Here is a 20412-nt window from a genome sequence, read left to right as displayed (position 1 = left end):
AGGCGAATGGCGACAGTGGTTGGAGGGGGCGACCGTTCCTTTTGTCGTTTGGACTGACCATAGGAACCTTGAGTACATCCGTTCTGCCAAACGACTTAATGCGCGTCAGGCGCGTTGGGCGCTGTTTTTCGCTCGTTTCGAGTTCGTGATTTCTTATCGTCCGGGCTCTAAGAACACCAAGCCTGATGCTTTATCTCGTCTCTTCAGTTCTTCAGTAGCCTCCACTGACCCCGAGGGGATTCTCCCTGAGGGGCGTGTTGTCGGGTTGACTGTCTGGGGAATTGAGAGGCAGGTAAAGCAAGCACTCACTCACACTCCGTCGCCGCGCGCTTGTCCTAGGAACCTTCTTTTCGTTCCCGTTCCTACTCGTCTGGCCGTTCTTCAGTGGGCTCACTCTGCCAAGTTAGCCGGCCACCCTGGCGTTCGGGGTACGCTTGCTTCCATTCGCCAGCGTTTTTGGTGGCCCACCCGGGAGCATGACACGCGTCGTTTCGTGGCTGCTTGTTCGGTCTGCGCGCAGACTAAGTCCGGTAACTCCCCTCCTGCCGGCCGTCTCAGGCCGCTTCCCATTCCCTCTCGACCGTGGTCTCACATCGCCTTAGATTTTGTCACCGGACTGCCTTCGTCAGCGGGGAAGACTGTTATTCTTACGGTTGTCGATAGGTTCTCTAAGGCGGCTCATTTCATTCCCCTTGCTAAGCTTCCTTCTGCTAAAGAGACGGCACAAATCATCATCGAGAATGTTTTCAGAATTCATGGCCTTCCGTCAGACGTCGTTTCGGACAGAGGTCCGCAATTCACGTCTCAATTTTGGAGGGAGTTTTGCCGTTTGATTGGGGCTTCCGTCAGTCTCTCTTCCGGCTTTCACCCCCAGTCTAACGGTCAAGCAGAACGGGCCAATCAGACTATTGGTCGCATCTTACGCAGTCTTTCTTTTCGTAACCCTGCGTCTTGGTCAGAACAGCTCCCCTGGGCAGAATACGCCCACAACTCGCTTCCTTCGTCTGCGACCGGGCTATCTCCTTTTCAGAGTAGCCTCGGGTACCAGCCTCAGTTGTTCTCATCTCAGTTCGCCGAGTCCAGCCTCCCCTCCGCTCAGGCTTTTGTCCAACGTTGCGAGCGCACCTGGAAGAGGGTCAGGTCTGCACTTTGCCGTTATAGGGCGCAGACTGTGAGAGCTGCTAATAAGCGTAGAACTAAGAGTCCTAGATATTGTCGCGGTCAGAGAGTTTGGCTCTCCACTCAGAACCTTCCCCTTAAGACGGCTTCTCGCAAGTTGACCCCGCGGTTCATTGGTCCGTTCCGTATTTCTCAGGTCATTAATCCTGTCGCAGTGCGACTTCTTCTTCCGCGATATCTTCGTCGCGTCCACCCGGTCTTCCATGTCTCCTGTGTTAAGCCCGTTCTTCGCGCCCCCGCTCGTCTTCCCCCCCCCCCCCCCCATCCTTGTCGAGGGCGCACCTATCTACAGGGTCCGTAAGATTTTGGACATGCGTCCTCGGGGCCGTGGTCATCAGTACCTAGTGGATTGGGAGGGGTACGGTCCTGAGGAGAGGAGTTGGGTTTCCTCTCGGGACGTGCTGGACCGTTCGCTGATCGATGATTTCCTCCGTTGCCGCCAGGTTTCCTCCTCGAGTGCGCCAGGAGGCGCTCGGTGAGTGGGGGGGTACTGTCATGTATTGTCATGTTGTGTCTTGTTTCTGTCCTTTCTCTTCACCCTGTCTCCCTCTGCTGGTCATACTAGGTTACCTTTTCTTCCCCTCTTTCCCCCAGCTGTCCCTTGTCTTCTCTAACTACCTCGTTCACCCCTTTTCCCACCTGTTCCCTTTTTCCCTCTGATTAGGTCTCTATATCTCTCTCTCTTTCTGCTTCTGTCTTTGTCGGATTCTCGTTTGTGTTACTCATGCCTGAACCAGACTATCGTCGTGTTTGCTGCAACCTTGTCCTGTCGGAATCTGCCTGTCCATCTGAGCCTACGTGTGTTTCGTCATTAAAGAAACTCTGTTTTGTTAATTCGCTTTTGGGTCCTCATTCACGCACCTGACAGAATGAGGCGGAACACACCTCAATACAAAATAAAAACGTAGAAAATCATTTGAAATTGACAAGTTGAAAAAAGCATATAAATAAAAACAGTGCCTTGGTTTGAGGACAGCGCAGATGAAATGTACTGTTGCGTAACAATCACACTCTGGAAGGTAGAGAAATATCTAACATGTGCATAAAAATATATATAATAAACTCATGCTGGGGCGACGTTAGAGATATTTGGAACTCACGCATGAAAAGGTTAAAGAGAATAACACATTTTTCAAATTGGTTTATACTTCACACTTCTATACTACCATTACACTGTCAACTTCATCATAGACCCACAGGATCAGGAAGTTATCCTGGTATCTTTACTAGACCCATGTCCAATAACATATGGAATAGCTGTTTCGCCTTAAAATTGTCCTCTTAACCTCTCTAAATGTATTTTTTTTCTGTCGTAAGTACAGTTAATGTCTCAGCGTAAGGAATCAGTGATCCTTTTCGGTAATGCATGTAATTTGTTCCTGTTTGACGCATTCATTAATAAGGTATTAATGTTCTATTACATTTCGTGAAACAAACCTGCTGTACTTATTACTGGAAGCCATTGTTACTCAGTTGTCTCGAGAATTGATCCAAATACAACAAAGAGCCTTTGCCCTTATCCCAAAGCGCGTATTCTTCCGCTTGAAATCGCTCTTCAAATCAATATAATCATAATCTCACAGAGATATTAACGTCCTTCCCCTGTAAACAATTATAAGGTCTAATAACGGGAACATAAATCAGTCTGATGAACGCAAAGAAAAGTGTTGCGAATTTATCAATCCAACGCATCAAATGAATATTTTCCATAAATCAAAACCAACAAACAGTTTTATGAAACGAAATATACATATTAAAGACACTAAATACAGGCTATTAAGTCACAACAAGCTCGATTTGAAATATCGACATGAAAATTAAAATACCCTGCACATTAAACTGCTGACCACAAATGCAAACTGTCAGATCAATCCTGAACATAATGCATTGAAATAAATGACATGCAACCAAAGGAATTACTTACAATCATCAAAGACACATACATGTTTATTTAGTTCTCTCGGGGTGACCGGTTTATCCGAACAGAAATCTATATTGTGCTGTTTTGAAGCAAGAAGCACGGTCATCCTCAGCATCAACGGCAATCGGCTGGCGTGGGTCTTTCTCCGCTAGTCTTGTGGAGCTGTGCTTGGCCTGAAGGTGCTTCTTGATATTTGAAGTTGGCACAATTTTAATGTTTTTTTTCTCCTTTAATTCTACCAATTCAAAATAATGTGAATACTTCCACGATGTAAAGGCTGTTGTCTCTGCCATGTTGCTGGCTTCCCGCCACAACGTTCTTGAAGAAACAGGAAGTGTGTGAACTTAGGGAAAGGATTTATTTTTGCGGGGCCCAAAAAACAAAACAAAGAAAAAAGTAACAATTTGCTTATTTGTAACTGATTACTTCAGTTGAAAATACTAAGGCGTTAAGTTACTCTTTACAACAAAAAAAGTAATTTGAGTACTCTACACCCAACACTGCTGAGGAATCACTTTAAACATTAGGCTGCAGCACCCGGCTGTCGCAACATGCACTGCTGCCTTCACCATAAATAATATGCTCACAGTCAATCACACATTGCCAGCAAACGCATACCCATGTTTATCCTGCTTATATGAAATCATCAGGACAGTGCATCATCATACGCAGTTTTACCACCAGGTCCTTTTCTCCTGCTCAGTTCATAAAAAAGGATAAGTGCCATATCTGTAATTCGGAGTTTCATCGAGATGAGACTTTAATTTATTCCGTCACTCTAGCTACCATGATTGTATTGCAATACACTACACCCCCAAAGGTGTCAAAAGAGCTCTCTTGTGACATAAACATACAGACATCAGACTCATGCAGAGCTCGCAGCCCAGAAATATATGGAGACACACTTACCAATGCTTTCCACACCAAACAGTTATCCGATTCACAAGAGTTCTTTGCCAGATTGGTGGGGTCACACACAGATACAAATGTGGTCAGTTCTTTAAACATGAACTTTACAGGTGAGGTGGTGCGACTAAATCAAATTCATCTCATTCTAAATTAAAATGAAAGAGCACTCAACTCTTTTGTCACGTGTCCTCCGGTGATAAACCCACCCTGCTCGCAGCGCCAATGTTAGGAATTGAAAACTGGTCAAAGTTTGGAGAAATGCTAGATGGAAAATATAAGGTGAACTTCTATATTTTACAGGTCCAGACAGACATATGGGAAGACAGACACTTTCCTCTAAGAGGTTATCAGACCCCCCCCCCCTCCAGTGGGGAGAAATTACCTAAATATTCTTGCCTTATCTGTTCGCTGTTTAAATCATTACATCAAGGCGGAGACCTTGGGGTTGAATAGACTATACATTTGAAACATCTTAATCGCTTAAGGACACCCATTGACGATTTAAAGGCTCAGGGGCCCAGATACCAGTTACTGAGACCTGCTTTACAGGGTGATATCTGGCCTTACAGAGGGTACCTAGGCCAAATTCCAATATGTAATAATCATAATAAAATAGCATTCTAACACACAGAAATATGATATTATAAAATGTTAACCACAGTCAAGCCCATCTCTAACAGGTGAGTTTTTCCTAGCCACCGTGCTTCTACATCTGCATTGCTTGCTGTTTGGATTTAGGCTGGGTTTCTGTATAGCACTATGTGACATCTGCTGATAAAAAAAGGGCTTTTTAAAAAAATGTATTGATTCACGTAGCTAAGAATATGGAGCCATTGGAGTTTATTATTTAAATGTGTTGATTCAATAATTAAGTATAATGTTTTGGTTCCACTGAGATATGGCCCTGTCCGGGGGTGTCCTCGGAGTGGGCCACAGTGTCTCCTGACCCCTCCTGTCTCAGCCTCCAGTATTTATGCTGCAGTAGTTTATGTGTCGGGGGGCTAGGGTCAGTTTGTTATATCTGGAGTACTTCTCCTGTCCTATTCGGTGTCCTGTGTGAATCTAAGTGTGCGTTCTCTAATTCTCTCCTTCTCTCTTTCTCTCTCTCGGAGGACCTGAGCCCTAGGACCATGCCCCAGGACTACCTGACATGATGACTCCTTGCTGTCCCCAGTCCACCTGGCTGTGCTGCTGCTCCAGTTTCAACTGTTCTGCCTTATTATTATTCGACCATGCTGATCATTTATGAACATTTGAACATCTTGGCCATGTTCTGTTATAATCTCCACCCGGCACAGCCAGAAGAGGACTGGCCATCCCACATATGCTCTCTCTAATTCTCTCTTTCTTTCTCTCTCTCGGAGGACCTGAGCCCTAGGACCATGCCCCAGGAATACCTGACATGATGACTCCTTGCTGTCCCCAGTCCACCTGACTGTGCTGCTGCTCCAGTTTCAACTATTCTGCCTTATTATTATTCGACCATGCTGGTCATTTATGAACATTTGAACATCTTGACCATGTTTTGTTATAATCTCCACCCGGCACAGCCAGAAGAGGACTGGCCACCCCACATAGCCTGGTTCCTCTCTAGGTTTCTTCCTAGGTTTTGGCCTTTCTAGGGAGTTTTTCCTAGCCACCGTGCTTCTTCACCTGCATTGCTTGCTGTTTGGGGTTTTAGGCTGGGTTTCTGTACAGCACTTTGAGATATCAGCTGATGTACGAAGGGCTATATAAAATAAATTTGATTGAAAATTTGATATGGAAAACTCAAGTCCCTGCAATGATACACAAATAACCTAGTCAGTCAGCACAGAGTCAATTTTGTATTTAATTTAAACAAAATGGTCATACATTCACATAAAATGAAGTACTATTAGGTCACTATAATTGCCTCATAAATAAACACCAACAACAAAGAACAGTCAGTGAAGCATTTGTACAGACACCTCACACCAACCATCACCATATAATCTACTCTGCCTTATCACACTCATTCTCTCCTCAGTTCACCTCATCCAGTTCACTATACATCCAAAATCAACTGATTTAACTACAAACAAATGAACTAGTACTACATTACATGTCACTATACTCTATACATGGGCGGTGTGCATTTTCTGCTGGTGTATCCTGAGGTAGCCCCTCTCTGAGAACCTCTTCCCGCAGTGCGTACAGGCAAACGGCTTCTCTCCAGTGTGGATCTTCAGGTGCCTCTTCAGATGGGGCTGGTGGGAGAACCTCTTCTCACACTGGGGGCAGCTGTAGGGTTTCTCCCCTGTGTGGACCCTCTGGTGCCTCTTCAGGTTGGACGAGTCTGAAAAACTGGCCCGGCACAGGTGGCAGCCGAATGGTTTCTCCCCCGTGTGCATCCTCTGGTGGATCGCCACCTGTTTGGGGAAACTGAAGACTTTCCCACAGAACGAACACGGGAAGTGCTTTTCTTTGGCGCCGCCACCTTTACTGATTCCATCTCTACTACTGTCATTTGTCAATGGGCTTGTGTAGCCACTCAGTGTTGAGGCACTGGCATTGTCTGAGGTCTGGTTTAACATTAGGGGAGTGTGAGGAGAACAAAGGCCAGGGAGTGTCTGTGTTGTCCCAGGGTCCATGTTCCAGTTGATAGATCCTATAGAAGGCAGGCTGAAGGCAGAATCTGTTAGGTGGTTAACCTGAGGCGCCATCAGTCTCTCTGAATCACAACTATAGGAGCAGGAAGGAGCATCACTAGCCAAGTCTGTGTCTGTTCTCTCCAGCTGCATACGGACACCTCCCCGCCCCCCCGGACCAAATCTATGTCTCATCCTGGCCTCAGCTAGTCTGTTGTCATGGACACTAAGTTTGGTTGTTGTTTTGTGTTCGATTGTCTTTTTCTGGTTGTGGTTAACAGTGTTGTTCCTCAGCCTAGAGTTGAGGATATTGTCCCATCCACTGACCTCCACTATGTTGCCTCTGGTCCTGGCCTGCTCGGTGATGTCATCCCCCTGGCTCTTGGCTGCACCCGTCTGGGTCTGGGAATCCAAGATGGCCGCCCAGTCTCCTCTGTAATCCTCCAGCCAACCACCTGTAGAAAGAGGTTAGAAAATAGACTTTACAAGACTTTACAAACATGGCAGAGAACTCAATTAAAGTTCATACATTGTAATGTGTTTTTGTATGTAAACATAAGTTGTATTGATTTAATTTTATAAATGAAGAAATAATAATAGCCAGGTGCATCACTATTCCCATTGAAGATCTATTACTGTATGTAGGCTATATGTATTTCTCCCTTACCTTGCTCCCCCCCCTTTAGTCCGCTCAGCAGGTCAATGCTCTCTGGTCCGTCCTCTATTGTCTCCTCTTTGACAAGCAGCAGATCAGGCTTCCCATCCTCCATGTCTACTGGCTGTAAGAGATACAGAGCATGGTTTCCGTTAGGAAAGTGTGGCGCTGGACATATGAGAAATGTACCTGACCCATAAGCATTAGATGCATAACCTGAATAGGGCGTCCACCCACTACAGAATGGCGCAAATGGAATCAAATATAAAATACATCAAACACATGGTTTCTAACATTCCACCGATTCCGCTCCATCCATTACCACGAGCCCGTTCTCCCCAATTAAGGAGCCACCCACCATGGTGCTCAGAATGAAATAAATCACAGTTAGAATATGGGAAGTTCATATTAACAGAACAAGTCGAGGATGCGACAATGCAACGACGTGTGGTACTGAATTCTGAATTTCACTTTTTAAAAATGTATTTGTATTGAACCTTTATTTAACTAGGCAAGTCAGTTAAGAACAAATTCTTATTTACAATGACGGCCTACACCGGCCAAACACGGACGTCACTGGGCCAATTGTGCGCCGCCCTATGGGACTCCCAATCATGGCCGGTTGTGATACAGCCTGGAGTCGAACCAGGGCGTCTGTAGTGACGCCTCTAGCACTGAGATGCAGTGCCTTAGACCGCTGCGCCACTCGGGAGCCAAAGACTTTGAAGATGTTAGAATAACTATCCACATGTACTTTTCCTCAGACAACGAGATGAGTAACGAACAGCAAAATCGCTAGCCTATGTCAATCTACTAAAGTACAAAAGTTTAGATGACCTATTCTATTGGTCACTTTGTAGAGAAAGAAATAGCCTATTCCAAACAGACTCTGGGACAGTTGTGGGACGAAAGATCCCAAATTCATACAACCAGTAGGCCTAGGCTACATAAGAAAAACATTCAAAAGCAATGAGTCTGAAGCAACACACACGCCAATTTAATTCCACTAAATTATGCAAATTAACCTATAGACTGATCAGTCAAATGTAATTCCATCGACTGGTGTTTCCATAAATGAATAGGCAAGAAAGCATTTTTTCTTCTTCTCCCGGAATATTGGCTGTGCCAATTTTATTTATCTGCTTTGACATTTTTTAGAGGACAAAAGCTGTCTATTACAGGCTAACAGAAAGCCTGATACAGAGTGAGAGGATGTTTGATCAAGAAATCTGATATTAGCACTGTGCTATGGAGCATGCTATGATTGAGCAATGAGGGATTGCTATGAGTACTATGCAAAACTGTTAGTTGATTTGATACTATGCAAACGTGATAGTACATTTGATTACTAGACACTCTTTAATGGTTTGATAATGCAAAGGCATGGTCCTACACTTTAATCACAACCTGGGCCATATCCACAAAGCGTCACAGAGTAGAAGTGCTGATTGAGGATCAGGTCCCCACCCGTCTACATAGTCTTATTCATTATGATCGAAAAGACAAAACTGATCCTAGATCAGCAGTCCTACTCTGACACATTTTGTGGATACATGCCCTGATCTAATACCATTAAAAACCTCTTAAGGCTAGGCAGAATACTGCCCCCTTTGGAGGAATTGCGTGCCCATAGTAAACTGAAAAAAAATCTGTCCAAAATTGCTAATATATGCATATAATAATTATTATTGGATAGAAAACTCTAAAGCTTCTAAAACCGTTGGAATTATGTCTGTAAGTATAGCAGAACTCACAGGGCAGGCATTCTTACAAACTAGTTTTGGGATCATGAAAGTTGGGGCAACTTTGACGTGATCGCCCCCACCCTTCCCAAACAGCTATGGATCTGGGGACACTTTCTATGTCTTCCACTAGATGTCCTCATTCAGTAGAGCGTTTAATCGTTCAAATTCCGTGAGTTTTGGCCCTATGGGAGTGAATTGAGTGCTTGTCGCGAGAAAATACCTGTGCGTTAGGGCGCGAATTGGTCCCATTCATTCCTTTGTTCCAGCACTCCGGAGGAGAACTAACAATGACCGGTTGAATTGAAAATTGTTTTGTATGTTTAGAACATCCTAAAGCTTGATTCTGCACTTAGTTTGACCTGTTTCGTCGACATATAATATGTAATTTTGAAGTTTTGATGCGCAACTTTTCGGGACCAGAGGACATTTTGGGTGCATTTCAGCTGATATTGTTAGCAGATGCTAATACAAAGACACAAGACTTGAAACCAAACAATGTTTTGGGTAAGTATGAACCCTTCCAGTACATTCTGAACGAAGACCATCAAAGGTAAGGGAATATTTATGCTGAAATTGTGTGTTTCTGTTGACTCCAACATAGCGGAGAAATATTGCTTATGTCTGAGCGCCGTCTCAGAATATTGAATAGTGAGCGATTTCTGTAACGTTAAAAAGAAATGTAACAAAGCGATTACATTAAGAAGCAGTGTATCTTTCTAACTATATGTAGAACATGTATATTTAGTCAAAGTTTATGATGTCTATTTACGTTATCTTGCGGCGCTATCTATATTTTCTGCTGACATTTTTCAGTATTTTCTGAACATGAATTCAATGTAAATGGACATTTATGGATATAAATGGCATATTATTGAAAAAAAAAAATGTACTGTGTAACATGTCCTATTACTGTCATCTGATGAAGATTTTCAAAAGGTTAGTGAATTATTTATTTTTGAATCCTGCTTTTATAATTTTATATTTTCTGGGACAAAATGGCTGCCTCTTGTCTTCGTTTCGGTGGTGGTCTAATATAAATATGTGGTGTGTTTTCGCCGTAAAACATTTAACAAATCTGACATGCTGGGTAGATGAACAAGGTGTTTATCTTTCATTTGAGGTATTGGACTTGTTAATGTGTGGAGGTTAAATATTTTTAAGAATATTTTTGCGTTCCATGCGCCACCTTCCAGCTGAACGTGGGAGGGGTCGTTCCCAAAAGGGAACCCTCACCCGTCAACAGGTTTTAACACGTTAATTCATAGTGGGCTCACCTCAGTGAGACTGTGTGGGGTCCTGTGCTGCTCAGCTGGTTCCTCTGTGGGTTCAGGAGGAGGTGTTGTTTGGTTGTTTTCCATGACCATGGTCCCCTCAGGGTTCCCCAGACTCTCCTCACAACCATCCTCCTTCACCAGCAGCACCTCTGGACTCTCCTCCTGGATGAGAAAGGTGATACAGATTATACAGACATACACTGCCTCAGGTACATACACAGACAAAAATAAACACACTTTTAACATTGCTTGGCCATACTTGCAAACATAAGAAACTATTTACATTTAAATAGTCTCTCCAGCTCAATATGAGTATCAGCCAATTACAAAAAAAAAAACGTTGAAAACCTAGCGGTCAAACTGAAATGCTTCCAATCGTTTTTCCACCATAGGTGATTTTAGAAAGACTTCAAATAAGGGCTGTGTTTCGTGTAGACTTATCCTGGCGTGACGTTTTGATTACCATGTAAATGTCTCTCGGACAAGGCGAGTTATCAAATCAATATATTCTGCACTATTTACTCTCAGATTTGAAAATGCTAATTAGCATCTAAGTAGACGTCATGCAGGACCACAAATCCCTGCAAACTCCTGCACGTTATCTCTAGCGGACACCTTTGCCAACAGGTATTGTGTCAATTTACTTAACCAAGACAGTTCACAATTGTCCATTTAAAGAAATGTAGCCAATGTATTCATTACTAAACGTAGCTAACATTAATGCTGAGAATCTTACCTTTTCCTCGATTTGGTAGTCCCGTCCAGATCATCATGGCATTTGTAGTTCTTTATGATAGCCACATTAGCAGCTAATTACCATTTCATTTTTTGGGGGGGGGTAACTACAGGCAAATTTAATTTATAAAAGTCATCATGTCCTAGAGAGATTTACACAGTTATCAAAGCTTCACACCAGGGTAGGATTATACAAAATACATCCCCTTTTAGTGTTTCTAAAATCCCCTTTGGGAGAAATGAATGGTGGAAAACGATTGGAGCCATTTCCTTGTTTGACCGCTAGCTTTTGTGGGTATTATGACTCATACAGGTGGCACAGTCAAGAGGATTCAGAAGACTCAAGAGGTATGCTTAGATATTACAGCAGGAATGATACCAGTACCGCAATATTTTTTTTCATGCCAAAATGTTTTAAAACAAAGCAGACAACTCTTTGGTCCTTTAAAAACCTGCTGTATGTAACATATTGTGTGTTCTGAAAAATAAATAAATGTGAGTCTGGATGAAAACACAATGATATTTGTTTTCAACATTAGGGCAGTTTTCCTAAAAAAGTTAAATCCGCTTCGTGTTTTGTTTCCTTGCCACGATACTAACGAATATCGCGATACTGGTATAGTCCCGGTCCTATTAGATATACAGAAAAATAGCCATATGGATGTTAAACCCATCATGGTGGACATAAATATGTTGTGGGTAAAAAAATAAGTCTGCAATGATAAGTAAACATCTGACAAACCTGACTAAACTATTTTGACGTGTACAGTAGGTGTTTGTTAGTGTGTGGGTATGTGTAGGTATATTTAGTAAGTGTAAATTGGTTATAAAGCCCTATCAGTGTATGCAGAATAGGGTCAGATCAGATGTGATGTAAACTGAAGAGAGTCTCAAAGAAAGTCTTGGAATGAAAAGTCCCATTTTGTATTTATGAAACACAAACAAGTTGTAAATACACCATATGAAAACCACACATACAAGTATCAAATAAAAATCTGCATGAACTTGATGAACTGCATTCATTGTCTCATTAAAGGTGTCATGGGAAAACAATTAAGTAGTTGAATGGAAGTAATGAAACAGGCATTTGTGAACATCATATCGGCTACACAGTACAAACACAACATGTAACAAACTTTAGGCTTATACTGTACACTGAGTATACAAAACATTAAGAACACCTGCTCTTTCCATGACAGACTGATCAGGTGAAAGTTTTGATCCCTTATTGATGCCACTTGATGAATCCACTTCAAATCTGTGTCGATAAAGGAGGATTTTTAAGTCGAGACAATTGAGACAGGGATTGTGTATGTGTGTCATTCAGAGGGTTAATGGGCAAGAGAAAATATTTTAGTGCCTTTGAACAGGGGATGGTAGTAGGTGCACTGGTTTATGCCAAGAACTGCAACGCTGCTGGGTTTTTCACGCTCAACAGTTTCCTGTGTGTATCAAGAATGGTCCACTATTCAAAAGGACTTTCACCGACTTGTAGAGTCCATGCACCGACAAATTGAGGCTGTTCTGAGGGCAAAAGGAGTGGGGGGGGGGGGGGGGGGGGGCACCACCATTCTTGAAAATAAATATGAAGAGTGCCACTCAGTGATGTTGTTTTGGATTTGCCCCAAACATAACGGTTTGTATTCAGGACAAAAAGTTCATTTCTTTGCAACATTTTTTGCAGTTTTACTTAAGTGCCTTGTTGCAAACAGGATGCATGTTTTGAAATATTTGTATTCTGTACAGGCTTCCTTCTTTCGCTGTCATTTAGGTTAGTATTGTGGAGTAATTACAATGGTGCTGATCCATCCTTAGTTTTCTCCTATCACAGCCATTAAACTCTGTAACTGTTTTAAATTTACCATTGGACTCATGGTGACATCCCTGAGCGGGGTTTCCTTCGTCTCCGGCAACTGAGTTACGAAGGACGCGGTGACTGGGTGTATTGAAACACCATCCAAAGTGTAATTAATAACTTCACCATGCGCAAAGGGATATTCAATGCCTGTTTTTTTTGTATGTATGTATGTATGTATATATAAACACACACACACTGCATTCGGAAAGTATTCAGACCACTTGACTTTTTGCTCATTTTATTACGTTACAGCCTTATTCTAAAATGGATTAAATTGTTTTCTCCCCTCAATCTACACACAATACCCTATAATGACAAAGCAGGTAAAGACATTTTTCAAGTGTATTAAAAATCTGAATGATCACATTTACATAAGTATTCAAACCCTTTACTCAGTACTTTGTTGAAGCACCTTTACAGCCTTGTCTTCTTGGGTATGACGCTACAAGCTTGGCACACCTGTATTTTGGGAGTTTCTCCCATTCTTCTCTGCAGATCCTCTCAAGCTCTATCAGGTTGGATGGGGAGCGTCGCTGCGCAGCTATTTTCTGGTCTCCCCAGAGATGTTCGATCGGGTTCAAGTCCAGGCTCTGGCTGAGCCACTCAAGACATTCAGAGACTTGTCCCGAAGCCACTCCCGCGTTGACTTGGCTGTGTACTTAGGGTCGTTGTTTTGTTGGAAGGTGAAACTTTGCCCCAGTCTGAGGTCTTGAGCAGGATTTCATCAAGAATCTCTCTGTAATTTTCCCTCAATCCTGACTAGTCTCAAAGTCCCTGCCGCTGAAAACCATCCCCACAGCATGATGCTGCCACCACCATGCTTCACCATAACGATGATGCCAGGTTTCCTCCAGAAGTGACGCTTGGCATTCAGGCTAAAGCGTTCAATCTTGGTTTCATCAGACCAGAGAATCTTGCGATGGTTGGAGAGTCCTTTAGGTGCAAACTCCAAGCGGGCTGTCATGTGCCTTTTACTGAAGTGGCTTCTGAAGTGGCTTCTGTCTGGCAACTCTACCATAAAGATAGAGTTGCCGGCAAGGCAAAACATACAGTAATCCCATCCCCACTCCTGAATGCAGAACCTCAAACATTTACACTGTACGTTTGTGTATATACTTATTCCAACAACACTTGAATCTGTTCTTTACAGCGATGAGGTAGTGGTTGAATCTGGGGTTCAGCGATGAGGTACTGGTTAAAAGATCATGTTAAACACTATAATTGCACAACGAGTGACTCCATGTAACTTATGTGATTTGTTAAGCAGATTTTCACTCCTGAACTTATTTAGGCTTGTCATAACAAAGAACTTTGAGCTTTTCATTTTTTTATTAATTATTTAAAAAAATAACATAATTCCACTTTGACATTATGATGTATTGTGTGTAGTAGGCCAGTGACACAAAATCTCAATTTAATCAATTTTAAAATTCAGGCAGTAACAACAAAATGTGGAAAAAGTCAAAGGGTGTGAATACTTTCTGAAGGCGCTGTATCCCACAATGTCTGGGCCTTGCACTACAACGCTCTTAGTTGTTGTAGAAATTGACCCACTCCTGCGGTTTACTTTGTGCATTTATGTAATCTCGTTGAGTCTACCTTTAATGCAGGGTTTAATCTAAATCTCAGAAGCCATCGAGTGGAATGGTGACTTTATGTTATAGAGTGGAATGTTTTTTCTGCTGGTGTGTCCTGAGGTATCTCCTCTCTGAGAATCTCTTCCCGCAGTGCGTACAGGCAAATGGCCTTTCTCCTGTGTGGACCCTCTGATGCCTCTTCAGGTCACCAGCCTGAGCGAAGCGCATGTGACACTGGGTACAGCTGAAGGGTTTCACCCCTGTGTGGACCCTCTGGTGCCTCTTCAGGGTGCCAGCCTGGGTGAAGCACATGTGACACTGGGTACAGCTGAAGGGTTTCACCCCTGTGTGGACCCTCTGGTGGATCTCCACCTTCTGGAGGCAGCTGAAGCCTTTGTTACAGAACATGCAGAGGAACCGTTTCTCTTTACTATTGCCTGATGTGGCTCCCCCTCCCTGAGCCTGGGCTCTAGCCCTGTCGTTTGAGTTCAATACCTGATTGAAAAGGACGCGGCCGTGTGAATCGGAAGGCCCCATCGACGTGGACACTGACTCGCGATCCATGAACGTGTGTAAAGGTGAGTGGGTCGGGACATTTAGATTTGTCTCTAAGCTTTCCCTGTAGTCTAAGAAGTCACTGGTGTTGTCCTGCGAGTGTCCTTTTCCTAAGTGAGTCTCATCTGCATTCAGTGTCAGAGGAGCATCACCCTCCACTTTCACAGTCACCTCATCTACAACCAGACCCTCCCCTTTCTTATCTAGGCACCCTTCAGAGTATACACTACTACTGTACTGGTTCCAGTCCCCTCTGGACAGATCAGTCTGTGTCTCTAAACCCACGGGCATGTTGCCAGGGTCCATCTCTGTAGCGTAAGAACAAGATGGATCATCACCGCCAGAGTGTAACGCGTTACCATCACCACGGGAATGAACCATCCTCTGGCTCTGGTGAAATACCGGTAAATACTCTGAGCCAGGAGCATGTAGACAGCCCAGTTTCCCCAGACGCAGTCTCTCTGGGTCTGATCTGTGATCAGATCCTGTGTTTAAGAGGCTGTGTGTTACAATTAAAGTCTCAGTGTCTGTCTCTGACTTGAGAACGGCGTTTGGCATTCCACTGACCTCCGTGATGCTGCGTTGGGTCCTGGGCATGGGCGCGGCGGCGAGGTCCTCCATGGCTTCAGGGGAAGCTCCAGCTGCTGCAGTCTGGATGTCTCTGCTATGCTGTGGGTCCTCCTCTCCTTCAGACCTCTCAAGCTTGACCCCAGGACCTGCAGCCTCTGTATCCTGACACAAGAAGAGAGGAGGTTGTTACTAGTATCCTGTTCAATTGGATAACAATGTCATAGGGAAGTCTCACAAGCTCCCCTATGGCAGATAAATTAGGATGTACATGTAAGCAAGTGAATAGCTGACGGGAGCCTTTCTGATATAAACTGATCACATTTGATATACTGTAATTTTAATGTAAAACTATTACACTAACCTCTATCACAATAACGTGCTGGGTTGAGGTTTGAATCCCCTCATCAACAGTGATTGTTTGGTCAACTCTCCATGTATTGTGTCCAGCTGGCTTCACAAAGCTCCTGTGGCCTCCAGTGAGATCTCCTTCACCTGAGTGTGATTGGGGGAAAAGAGGTGGTTAAGTTAGGTACTGTCAATGCTCAAAGCTATTGTACACTATTGCCACCGTTTAGAATAGCCACTTAATATAATGTTTACATACCCTACATTACTCATCTCATATGTATATACTGTACTCGATACCATGTACTGCATCTTGCCTATGCCGTTCTGTAGCATCACTCATTCATATATCTTTATGTACATATTCTTTATCCCTTTAGACTTGTGTATAAGGTAGTAGTTGTGGAATTGTTAGGTTAGATTACTCATTGGTTATTACTGCATTGTCAGAACTAGAAGCACAAGCATTTCGCTACACTCGCATTAACATCTGCTAACCATGTGTATGTGACAAATAAAATGTGATTTGAAGAATGTAAGATAACACATCTCATAACTTATTGATACTATTTATTGATCAATGTATTATGTTACATGTATCACATTGTTTTCATTGTGTAAATAAAAGGAAATGCAGTAAATAAAGAATCTGGTTAAATTATATTGTGTCTTTGCCCAAGATAGCCAAGTAATCTGATGAACTATTGCATACTAACTATCCAAAAACTGACCAAGACTCAATTCTGGTTAACCATATGTGGTTAACACATCTAAAATTACACATGCGCAGAGGAGAACCAGTGACATGCCTCGCATCCTTGAACTTCTGCTAAATGTACCTCTTGCCAATCCTCTGTATCGGTCGAGGACCTTGACACTTCTGGGACGACTGGCGAGGACGCGCTCTCGCATTGTCCTCTCTGCGCGCTCCCGTGACAATTTCAGTTCCAGAAGCTGTAGTTTCCTCCGCAATGCACTGTTTTCTTTCTGGCTGTGAGTTATTTCCAACCGAAACACTGCATAGTCGTCGTCAACGAGTTTACAGACCTCTGCCACGGCTGCATTCGCTAGCACCTCCATTATGGAGGCTATTTGAGTGTGAAAAACCATACAGTTAGCAGCCATTGTTAACTAACTTAGCAGCTAGGTAGCGTTACCTAGATAGCTAACCTCTATTAATCAAGTCCTGTTTCCAACGCGGATTAAATACTACATGGGGTAAGTATGTGATGCTGTGCAGTTAAATGAGTCATAGTTTGAGTTCCAGGGTGTTAATAAACGTCTAAATAACAACAAAAACGCTAACGTGGAAATTGTTCTTAGTTACTGTTTACTTCCGTTTATACCGACGAGGAAGGATGTTGTCGCTCAAAGGGTGTGGCTAAATGAAAAGCGTATGCACGCTGTTCTTTGAAATACGGTACTGCTTATCTCCTATTTAAGAACAGTCTTTCGAGCTTAGATCACTAGTTTAAAGAAGTGTGTTAGCAATAATAGAGTAGAATACAATCACTTTACTCCATCACCTCAGTACGGTAAACATTCAACTGTCCTTTTATCTAGCCTAGGTTTACTGTCTCTCTAAAAACAGGCATTTACAAGCCTGTTTCAAATGACAAGTTTAATGAGGGGTATGTGTTTAATTAAACCTCCTATAAAAAGGGTAGTTCCATTTGATTTCAATTACTTTTTGACCAAAACCCTTTTTGATGGGTTCATAGAAGAACTGGGCATGGATGTTGCCTTCCTCGGTTACCTCAGGGTTACCCCACCAATACAGACAGGGTCAGGATGGGCATTCACCATGAGAGGCACCTAGCCTACAACAGATTGTGTGCAATCCCAACAACACCCAAACAATGGCTAGAGGTCCAGGAGGAAGCTCAATGACGGAGGTTCTCCTTCCTAAGTAACCTTCTCAGATAAAGGCGTGTCCAGTGAGAGAAATCACAGCAGTGTGGCTAGAATTATACACAGGGGATATCTGGGAACTATCTGAAATACAGTTATGAAGTGTCTTGTGGTAAGAGTTTTTTTTGTGTGTTTTTTTTACTAAGTCCCTCAGTTGAACATCTGGATATGATCACATTCTCACATAGATGTGACGCCAAAGGAGAAGACAGACTTGCTGCTAGACTATATCCAGGGGGGTCTCCCACCACTCTCTATGAAGGCTGAGACTGTGAAGAGAAGGGTCTGGGCTGCAGACTGGATCCCTGATTGGATCCTCTGTCTCTCTGTTGACCACCAGGACTGAGGTTGTTCAGTCCAGCTGTCGTGTTGTGGTGAAGTCTCGGTCCTTCGCGGTTTGGTCCTGGTCCCGACTCTGGAAGGAAGAGCGGCGGCTCCTGATCAGGGTCCAGGGTTTGTGACCAGCATCATCAGAGGTCCACTCTCTCCCACCAGTAACACTGGATATCAGCAGGTCTTCAGGGACAGCAGACTGTAAACAAAGTTTATACAGAAAAGCATAAAGGGTTATAAGACATTCTTTGCTGTACATACAGAAGCATGACATGATGTTATAAAATGTTAACCAGTCAAGCCCATGTCTAAAACTGTGATTCAAGTACCTAACAATATGGAGCCATTGGAGTTAATTATATAAACCATTTTCCATATGTGTTTCAAGAATGAAGTATAATGTTTTGTTTAGACTGAGATAAGGGAAACTCAGTCCCTGTAACGATACAAAAATATCCAAGTCAGTCAGCACATTTAATTTGAACAAAATGGTCATACACTAACAACTTTGCAGTACAGTACTTTTATTGCACAAAATAATGTCAAGGTGAATAACGTCTCACTATGTTTGCACTAGAAATCTGTTACCCTCGACCAGTATCTAAAGGGACAAAGTTGCCACTCTTCATCAGTGAAGCATTTTTAGACACCATCACCATATCATCTACTCTGCCTCATCATACTCGTTCTTTCCTCAGTTCTCCTCACCCAGTTCCCTATACATCCAAAACCAACAGAATTAACTACAAACTAACTAGTACTACATCACTATAGTCAATACATGGACTGTGTGCATTTTCTGCTGGTGTATCATGAGGTTGCTCCTCTCTGAGAAACTCTTCCCGCAGTGCATACAGACGAACAGCCTTTCTCCCGTGTGGACCATCAGGTGCATCTTCAGCTGGTGCTGGTGGGAGAACCTCTTCTCACACAAGGGGCAGCCAAACTGTTTCTCCCCCATGTGGATCCTCTGGTGGATCTCCCCTGTTTACAAAAACTGAAGGCTTTCCCACAGAATGAACACGGGAAGCGCCATCAGTCTCCCTTCTCCTCCTGGAAGAGACAAGTAATATAGATTACACAGACATACACTCCCTCAGGTACGTACACACAGAAAATAAAAACACTTTCAACATGGTGTTTACCCATCCCCACTGCGTTTGAGTCCTATACTCTAGTTACATAATTACTTTATTGTTGTTAAATCCATCATGGTGGACATAAATATGATGTTGTGGGTAAATATAAGTCAGCTATGATGTCATCAGACAAATCGGAATAAACTATTTGATGTGTACAGTAGGTGTTTGTTAGTGTGTGGGTATGAGTACCCAGGTAGGTATATTTACTAAGTCCTATGTTGGTTATAAAGTGCTGTCAGGTGTATGCAGAATAGGGTGAGATCAGGTTTGATGTATAGTAAAGAGTCTTAATGAAAGTCTTACAAAGAAAAGTCCCATTTTGTGTTTATGAAACAAATAAGTTAAATACACAGTATGAAAACCACAAATACACATGTCAACAAAAAAAGCATGAACTGCATTTATTAACTCATTAAAAATGGGAAAAAAATAAAGTAGTTAAATGAAAGTAATGAAATAGGCATTTGTGAACATCATACAGTCTACGCAGTACAAATACAATATGTAACAGACTTTTTAGCCTTATATATCACACAATGCCTGGATGCAATATTCTACCCAGGAATATTCAACACTGAAATCTGTTACTCTCATTATTCCAAATGGATCTGTGGTTCTATTCTGCTGACAACCGTTAAATGTATATTTGTCTCTAATGCAGGGTTTGATCTAAACATCAGAAGCTATAGAGTGGAATGGTTTTTCTGCTGGTGTATCTTGAGGTAGCTCCTCTCTGAGAACCTTTTCCCACAGAGCGTACAGGCGAACGGCCTCTCTCCAGTGTGGACCTTGAGGTGCGTCTTCAGATGGTGCTGGTGGGAGAACTTCTTCTCACACTGGGGGCAGCTGTAGGGTTTCTCACCTGTGTGGACCCTCTGGTGCCTCTTTAGGCTGCCCGACTGGGCAAAGCGCATGTGACACTGGGTACAGCTGTAGGGTTTCTCCCCTGTGTGGATCCTCTGGTGCACCTCCACCGTCTGGGGGCAGCTGAAGCCTTTGTTACAGAACATGCAGAGGAACCGTTTCTCTTTAACATTGCCTGATGTGGCTCCCTCTCCCTGAGCCTGGGCTCTAGCCCTGTCGTTTGAGGTCAA

General features: G+C 43.1%; 3 protein-coding genes and 1 long non-coding RNA gene across 9 annotated transcripts in view; 2 read left to right on the top strand and 2 right to left on the bottom strand.

The window, feature by feature from the left end:
- Positions 1–20412, top strand: part of LOC110498461 (zinc finger and SCAN domain-containing protein 2) — a 771911-nt gene that overhangs the window by 135866 nt on the left and 615633 nt on the right. The window lies entirely within an intron of this gene.
- The window catches only part of LOC110498467 (zinc finger protein with KRAB and SCAN domains 8), a 138571-nt gene that overhangs the window by 84001 nt on the left and 34158 nt on the right, over positions 1–20412 (bottom strand). The window lies entirely within an intron of this gene.
- On the bottom strand, positions 5823–17235 carry LOC110498495. Its single transcript, XM_036953749.1, has 6 exons — positions 16772–17235; positions 15949–16079; positions 15585–15749; positions 10293–10454; positions 7286–7397; positions 5823–7073 (listed from the first exon to the last, which is right to left on the bottom strand). The coding sequence occupies exons 1-6, from the start codon at positions 17055–17057 to the stop codon at positions 6106–6108; spliced, it is 1824 nt and encodes a 607-aa protein (XP_036809644.1). The 5' UTR covers positions 17058–17235; the 3' UTR covers positions 5823–6105.
- LOC110498548 lies at positions 16852–18472 on the top strand. Its single transcript, XR_002469842.2, has 2 exons — positions 16852–17150; positions 17990–18472. It is a non-coding gene; the product is annotated as an uncharacterized LOC110498548 (long non-coding RNA).

The sequence above is a fragment of the Oncorhynchus mykiss genome, chromosome 19 (genome assembly GCF_013265735.2).
Source record: "Oncorhynchus mykiss isolate Arlee chromosome 19, USDA_OmykA_1.1, whole genome shotgun sequence".
Lineage (NCBI taxonomy): Eukaryota > Metazoa > Chordata > Actinopteri > Salmoniformes > Salmonidae > Oncorhynchus > Oncorhynchus mykiss.
Note: the sequence above shows the minus strand (reverse complement) of the source record. Positions and strands in the feature narration are given on the sequence as shown.

Excerpts from the sequence above, each read along its gene's own strand:
- LOC110498495 (XM_036953749.1), bottom strand. The coding sequence starts at position 17,057 with ATGGCTGCTAACTGTATGGTTTTTCACACTCAAATAGCCTCCATAATG. Across the intron at positions 15,750-15,948 it reads AGCACGTTATTGTGATAGAG|GATACAGAGGCTGCAGGTCC; the intron begins GTTAGTGTAATA and ends TTCTTGTGTCAG. Across the intron at positions 10,455-15,584 it reads CCCAACGCAGCATCACGGAG|GAGGAGAGTCCAGAGGTGCT; the intron begins GTCAGTGGAATG and ends TTTCTCATCCAG.